The sequence below is a fragment of the Photinus pyralis genome, unplaced genomic scaffold (assembly GCF_008802855.1).
Source record: "Photinus pyralis isolate 1611_PpyrPB1 unplaced genomic scaffold, Ppyr1.3 Ppyr1.4_LG3a, whole genome shotgun sequence".
Lineage (NCBI taxonomy): Eukaryota > Metazoa > Arthropoda > Insecta > Coleoptera > Lampyridae > Photinus > Photinus pyralis.
Genome location: NW_022170509.1, coordinates 20,678,337 through 20,686,533, shown reverse-complemented (window position 1 = coordinate 20,686,533; position 8,197 = coordinate 20,678,337). Strand labels below are relative to the sequence as shown.

The 8,197-nt window shown below is 37.8% G+C and overlaps 1 protein-coding gene across 1 annotated transcript; it reads right to left on the bottom strand.

Annotated features, from left to right (window-relative positions):
• Positions 1-6,033: 6,033 nt before the first annotated feature.
• LOC116166080 (monocarboxylate transporter 12-like) lies at positions 6,034-8,197 on the bottom strand. The gene is made up of 8 exons (XM_031480912.1): positions 8,020-8,197; positions 7,886-7,975; positions 7,514-7,784; positions 7,229-7,455; positions 7,042-7,183; positions 6,687-6,995; positions 6,443-6,637; positions 6,034-6,393 (listed from the first exon to the last, which is right to left on the bottom strand). Exons 2-8 carry the CDS (start codon positions 7,970-7,972, stop codon positions 6,263-6,265), a joined length of 1,362 nt encoding a protein of 453 aa, XP_031336772.1. The 5' UTR covers positions 7,973-7,975; positions 8,020-8,197; the 3' UTR covers positions 6,034-6,262.

Below are 8,197 nucleotides of genomic sequence, written 5' to 3'. Positions count from 1 at the left end.
ACATCAGAATTATAATTGTGTTTATTTTAAGATTTTTTAAGTACCATTGACGTCATTAAAGATTGATTGTATATTATAAACAGTACTTCTTATCGATCAATGTTCTTAATTTGTACTGTTTTTAGACCACTTTAATGAATTCGCGGGATATTGTGCCATTGGCCTGCTTTTCCTATACTTAAAGCTATTGAGTTTGGTCTCAACAGTTCAGTGACGTAGAGAATAAAGAAGCTATAATTTCACTAAAAAGGGGAAGATTTATTGAGTTCCATCTCCATTCCAAGAAACAACAGGCGTGTAATAGCATGAAGAAATGGAGAAATAGTACAATTTATTATTAAAATAATCTCTAACGCCGCGCCACTGCGAACGTTGTCAAAATAATCCAAGAAATCACATTTACACTACATTAGGGACGTTCCCTCTTAAATTAGATCTTTGACTTAAGCGCTTGGTTATACGGAAGAACGCATACTGGGTCTCAGTAAGCACATATTTGTTGTTTTTTAAGAAATAGGCGACAGTAACGCAAAAGCGGTGATAATTTCAATACAAATAAACGGTTCGACCACTCATAACTATAAGCTTCGGTTACGTTAATGAAACTTATGGTCCTTCGGGCCAGAGAGATTCTACGAATACAAATAAATAAAATGCGCTCCTTTTATGTTCAGTACCTGAACACCCCAGCGCATTTCATTCGGATAAATAAACGATTTAGTGTCATTTAAATGAAGTCAGATTTGATTTATATTTTTTTAAATGTCCCATATCCATTACAAGTAGCTCAAACTCAAACTATTTCGAATTTTGGCGATATTTTTTTTTTTTTTTTGGTAGGTGGGGAAATGCTCCTTATGCACACTCCAGGTTGAAAGGTCTGGAGTAGTGTGGGGCTCTCCCTTACTCGGGTATACCCACTAAAACCCCACCTAAGGCTTCGGATTCTATGGCCATTTGCCTATTTACTCAAAATATCACAGACTTCGTTCTAATAGAATATTACATACAGGTAGGTCGACTCACATACAATACAATATTTTCGATATGACAAAGTTGGTAACTGACAGACAACAATAAATAACAATTAAATAGACAGCCATTATATCACAGTTTGTGCAACATTTCCACACTTTGGAAAAATCCTGTCACCCTTCGACACCGTTCATCGCTGTTAAAGTTACCTTCCCATATCGGGCATATCCCGAAGTTGTCCCGTATATCTTTGTATCGTGGACAGTTACAAAGTATGTGCTCTAGTATTAAATTAACCTCACAGTTCGCACATAGGGGTCTAGGTTTACCTTCCAGCAAGGCGCTATGGGTTAATGCGGTGTGCCCAAGTCTAATTCGAAACATCTTCACGAATACAAACCGACCCTCGCCAAGAAGAAATAGCGGCCCCAAATCGGGTTTGACCCTTTTCAAAAATGAATCGGACCTCGCCCATAGGTCGCCCCAACGCTCATACACCCGAGCCCTGACGAGTGTACGTCGGGTTACTGTTGTCTCATTTGCAACATCAAGGTCATTTAGTTGTAGATACGTTAGATCCTCTCTAGCCCTTTGGCTCAGCGTTCTGCACCTATTCAGCCGTCGACGCGGAACTGCGCCTGCCATCGATACGTGATTCGGATGTTGTTCATCCGAAATTACTTTAAGATAATAGTTTACAGCAGCCTGTTTACGACGGAGGGCTAGAGAAAGGATGTTCGCCTCGACGTGAAGCGCAGCGACCGGACTCGTTGGAAAAGCTCCGAGGGAATACCGTATGGCGAGGTTTTGGATTTTATCGAGATTCCCAAGCATCGCACTGTTGTCACATGTCAGATAAGCACAGCACCCATAAACAATTCTCGATAAAATTAAGGCCTTGTAGACGTCGAGTAACGTCTTTGGATGAGCTCCCCACTTATGGTGGGCCAGGACCCTAATGACATTTAATGATTTCCTACACTTTGTGACAACATTCTGTAGATGCTTGGACCACCGCAGCTCCCCGTCAAAGGTAAGTCCCAAAAATTTCATATCTTGGGACACAGCTATTATACGGTCTTTCATAAATAGAACGGGGTCATAGTGTGGTCTTCGGAGTCGACAAAAATGAACCACCTTCGTCTTTTCCTCAGACAAAACGTACCCCACTGCATCCGCATTATCAGAAATTTTATTGATAGCCATTTGTAGTATACGCACAGCGGAACCAACGGTTTTTCCGGCGCAATGAATCATTAAGTCATCGACGTATAGGGATCTATCGACTGTGTCGGCAACACCCAGGGCTATTCCGTTTATGGCAATTGCAAACAGTGAACAGCTTAAAGTCGAGCCCTGCGGGACCCCGTTTTCTAATACGCGCTCGTTTGAATACGCCTCTCCAATTCTAACAATAAACTTTCTGTCTCTTAAAAAAGATCTAATAAATTTGGGCATGTTTCCGCGTAAATTGTATTCAAACATTTTTTAAGTATACCATACCGCCATGTCATGTCATATGCGCTCTTGATATCAAAGAAGACCCCAATCAAATGCTCGCCACCATCAAACGACTTTAGGATGTTATCAGTTAATTTAACCATTTGATCGACCGTCGACCGACCTCTCCGAAAACCGGCCTGATAGGGGACGATGATCTCGTTTTCTTCCAGAAAGACCCGCAATCTCCCATCAACAATTTTTTCCAAGAGTTTGCCTTTGGACGGTAGTGCTGCGACAACAACGGATCTTTCCCCGTTTTAAGTATGGGAACGACTATGGCTCGTTTCACTCATCAGGGTAGATACTATTTTCCCAACAAAAATTAAAGAAATCTAAAATCACTTGTTTCATCGGGTTGCTACAATGACGAAGCATCTGATTGTGGATACTATCGTGACCGGGAGCGCAGGATTTCGTGTTTTTAAGTGCAGATTCTAATTCATCCATACTATTATTCTTAGTTTCCTTATGTACGTATCTTTTGTATTCAGCTATACAGTGTGTCCCAGATCGCGTGGGATTGCATGGATAACTTTCTTGTTATTAAAGATACAGAAGTGGTTAAATGGACAATGTTTTGCAGGCTTATTTAAACTTAATTCAAAATGTCGAATAGGTTCGACGTAAATTAAAAAAACTAAAATTGGTCATTTCCTTGAATGTCTTATATCATCGAAAGTATTTCGTTGGGTATCCATTTTCTCTTTATACAACTCGAAATGGGGTTCAATGATAATCCACGTTTAAGAACTCAAAACCTTCCCCATAAAATTCAATTTATTCAAAAAATTTGATGTTGAAAAATAAGTCTAAGGCGACATGTTTCGGTTAACAAGCCATCATCAGGCCTTAAAAGTTCGGCTATCAAATTTGTTAAAGCCGAACTTTTAGGGCCTAATGATGGCTTGTTATCCGAAACATGTCGCCTTAGCCTTATTGTTCAATTTTTTGAATAAATTGAATTTTATGGGGAAGGTTTTGAGTTCTTAAACGTGGATCATCGAAAGTATACCTAAGAGATATAAAAAAAAAGTTTTATATAAAAGTTACTGTCTTTGATACGCTTAATTTAAAATTGATGTCAACAAAATTCAAGATGGCTACTTTTGAGGAACATTTACCAACTTTCTAAAGTTAAATAGGCGCCATATTGGATTACTTGATAGATTTTTTAATTCTGTCTTCAACGAGCCATCATACCATAAGATTGAAAATAAGATACCAGTTATATCAACGCTTTTCATATTTTAATCAAAGAGTCTGTGATGAATTAAAAAAAACAAAACAAAATTTATTCGAAGCAACAAAACAATGAAAATAATTACATCAGATGTTTAAAATACTGGCCATTATTAGTGAAACACACACTACTTCAAGACAGTTTACTTTAGGCAACCTGTTGCCATTGATGCAATAACACGCCTTTAGTTAGTTATTTCACTCAGGAGAGAGGACAACTAGCTTGTTTTTGGTTTTTGTGTTTAATGATTTAAATGTTTTATCTTTGGAGGTATCCTCAGGATAGGCTACTGGGATACAGAAATTAAAAAAAAATCATTTACATTAATGATAAAAACTAGAGGCCTCAAAAGGTAATGTATAAAGTAGGTTGTGCCGATAGTAGGCTAGGCTAAAGTTGCATGACAACACTATTTGTCAAATATTGTTGGTTGTTAACAGGCTTACTATTTACGAAATAATATTGCAAGTAGAAAAAATAAAACAGGTGGAATATTTGTATGAAAAAGGGTTTCGAAACGTTAAAAAAATTAGTGCAATTGACTGAACTCTGTTTGTATATGAGACAATATAGCGTAAAGCAACGAAGGATAGATTTTTGTCAAAGTTTTCGAGAAACTATTTCTAATAGTCTTTATATCTGAAAAAGTTCTTTCCAAATTCGTGCAAATCGCCTATCAAGAGAACCTGTTACCGTTAGAATGTCCAAACTTCCCATCAAAATGGTGATGGTTTGGGGAGAAATATCTCAGCGTGCTGCTACACCCCTCTGTATAATTGATGGCACCGTTAATAGTGAAAAATATTGTGGCATTCTAAACGATTTTCTTGTTAAAACTGAGCATGCCGGCGATCCAAAGAGGGGGGGGGGGCGTTTTCAGCAGGATAATGCAAGATGCCATACTTTGGCCTATCTTGGACGCAGAAACACCAAATGACAACAATTCCATGACCAGCAACTTCACCAGATCTTAGTCCCAGTGAAAAAATATAGGGACAAATGAACATTGAATTTGAACGAGAAGCGCCACGAAATAATGAAGACTTGATTCGGTCCGTTTTAGATTTTGGACCACCATCACCGAACATTATGGTGGTGACCTAGTTTCAGGTGTACGTTGACGTTTAGTTAAGTATTTTCATATAAGTAAATAAGATTAATTATTTGTTGCAAAATTCAAGTATTAATCGCGTTTTGAGATATATGTATTAAAATTGTGTTATTTTACATCTCAATAAATGATATTATTAGAAATATATACTAAATAGTTACAATTGAACTTTACTTTTTCCAGATACTTTCTAGACGGACTTTTTCGGAACCGTACTGAGAAAAGATTAACGTATGGTCATTATGTTAATAATTATTAAACCTCTTGTCACAGCGAACATTGGTACACTTCTAATAGCGGATTTTAGCCCTTTTGAGCTAGGTAATGGACATTAAATCTTGATAATAAACGTGCAGAGCAAATCGTGGGTTTGTGGGAAATCGCTGTTGCTAAACCTATATTTATAACGTATAATCAATGTACTTGTGTGACATAGTGATCAAAAGCTTTTATCATATTTTCGTGAAAAAAATAGGCTGAAACAACACCTCTCGTTGCGATGTAATTGTACTATCGGCGGTGATTTTACTGCATAACACCACAATTAATAAATTATAATTTTTATCTGCTCCATACGTTATTATTGCCAACTAATTCGAAAAGTTATAATTCACTTCGATATAATACACTGAAGGTAGGTAGTTAAAAAGTGTTGTAAGGCATGGTGTACATATTTTCAAGAATTGTATTTCGTACCTCGATAAGCCTCACTTGCACAGTTCTAAAATTGGCGTTCCCATGGTGATAGTTACTGTTATTTAGCAAGGCACTTACTAAATACAACCTCATTAAGACGTTTATCTAGTAGCATTATTGCTTTTCTGGTGCATATTCTTGCTGTTACAATGTTGTCGCGACAATATACTCGCAGAAGATATTCTAAATGGACAAAGACTTTTGTTATCTCTCATGCGGTAAATTCAACTTAATTGTTAGCTTTTTTATGTTAACTTCAAAATTGCACGTGGCTTACGGTTGAAGTTATGTACTGATTAAGGACAGAAATTACGCAATCCCATTACATGAGGTAGGCGTTTTTAATTAAGCCCTCAATAAACCTCAAAATAAAGTTAATTGTGTATGCGAGGAGTCATTCCCAACTATTCACCGGATAATCAAATGCTATACCTGGCTTTCAAATAATTTCGGTTTCATCTATAATTAAATTTCGGTCGTTACACAACCATTTTTAGAAAGGCTTCGATGTAACCTATATTTTTATGTATCTACATGAACTTTATACATGCTTGGAAATACACACTTCTAACAACACCAGCTTTAGTTCTAATAATACTGTATTACATCTGAATAATCTAATATACTAATTAATAAGTTACTTATTCTACGTGAAGAAATCCAAAAATACTGAGTTACTTGTTAACACAGTTATAGTAAATTAAAATGAGTATTATAGGAGTTTGCACTTTTTGGCTTTAGGATTTGTACCTCTGGTATAATTTTCTTGCAAGCATTTCCGCACTCCATGTCAACGCCACGAACATCATCACCACACTTTGCACATGTAAGCAAATCACAAAGCTTTTTGTGTAGTCCCTAACCCAGCCTAGAAAGTAATCTGTCAGAGAGTCCGAGATTTTTCGGGGTTCGCTCACCGAAAAACTGGCCGACACCTAAAACCAGCAACCCTTTAGCCACCATGTTGAGTCCAATTGCGGAGGGTATTTTAGACTCGTCCTTGCAGTACTCGGTGATAGCTAAATTTTGGTTGACAACGGCTGCCGCGCGAATATAACCGCACAAAAGTGACAGTAATATAATTATGGAGAACCGATGCTGCTCTGCTAAAACTAAACGGACTGTAGGTAAGTAAAACCGGTTTAACAAGATCGCAATTACCAGAGCGACAAACGGCCCAACAAACCGTGCCTAAAAGGAATGTCATACGGTTTGAGATTCGAAAATGTTTTGTAATCATTGGTATTGTCACGCGAGCCACTATATCGGCTCCGGACAATAATGACATGCACAAGGCGGTGTCTCCACGACTTAACCCGACGCTATTTTGCAAAAAGAACGGATATATCATATTGAACGCCACGGTACAAGTATAAACGAGCGCCAGTCCGTTTATGAGGTGAAGAAAAACCCAATCCTTTAAAAGCTCGAAGTTGAAAAACTCGATTACTTTGCGCAATAAGGTTTTTCCTAAACAGAAGTGTAAGCTTGATTTAGACATCCCGGGAAGCTTTACCTTTATCCTCATTTGAAGATGTACCCGGTTCTTCTACCACCCCGTATCTCGTCGTAGTTTGTGGAATTTGTATATGCTTGACTAGTAGTGGTTGTTTTTCTTCGTCGATTGTGTTGGTTTCGATCATATGCCATTTAACCGGCTGAAATGGTGCCTTTAATTTATGCCTAATTCTAAGAGATCTTACGTGGAAAAGTAGTGCTCCTGGTAATCCGTTGAGGCAAAGTGCGCCTAGTATAAGAGTGGTGCCTCGGTAACCATATTCGTCCAGCAAAAACCGAACTACTTGTGGCATTATCATTTGCCCTACACCCGTTCCGGCCATAGATAAGCCGACGGCTTGACTTTTTCTTGACGTAAAGTACTCATTGACAGCTACAAAAGTCGCGGGCATTATTAATCCCAACCCTAGTCCTAGAATAATTTGTACTTTATTGCTCGATCTTTGTAGACAGTAATTCCTCGTAAGTACCCGTAAAAACACTATAACTTATTATGAGTTCAATTAGGTTCGTTGCAACACTTGACAGTACCATTCCTGATGCAGTTAAGAATATTCCTAACAAAGTTACCTTTCGCGCCGAGTAGTGCTTTAAAATAGGACCGGTGACCAATCCAGAAAAATTTGTGATCATACTGTTTATGTTAATGACAAGCGCCGCACCGCCAGTTCCACATCCCATTTCAGTTAGTTTCTCACCGAAGATCAGTCCAAATTGGGAAAATATCGACTGATTAGTCATCTAAAAGCACACACTGTTTATTGCCATCCCATTAAATATTCGTTATGAATATATAAATCTTTATGGTATCAATAAAGCAATACTAATATGAAAGGAATTACGTTTGTTATAGCGGCACCAAGTACCACCATCCATCCCCAGCCACCATTCGGTGTCATTTTACTCTTCATCGGTGCACTAAAACACATTCACTACATTGGAGTGTAAAAATAAAATGCTATTCGAGAACGCGTACTTTATTCTCAATTTGATAACGCCTCGGACGTATTCCTAGTACGAGCGTCATAGATAAGTCGAACGATATCGATACTTAAAAATGAGCGAAGATACTTAAACTCACCGACCACTTAACGTGATTTAAAAATTGGAAATGAACATTAGGCAACAATAGTTTGGTGCGTAAAAACGGTGCT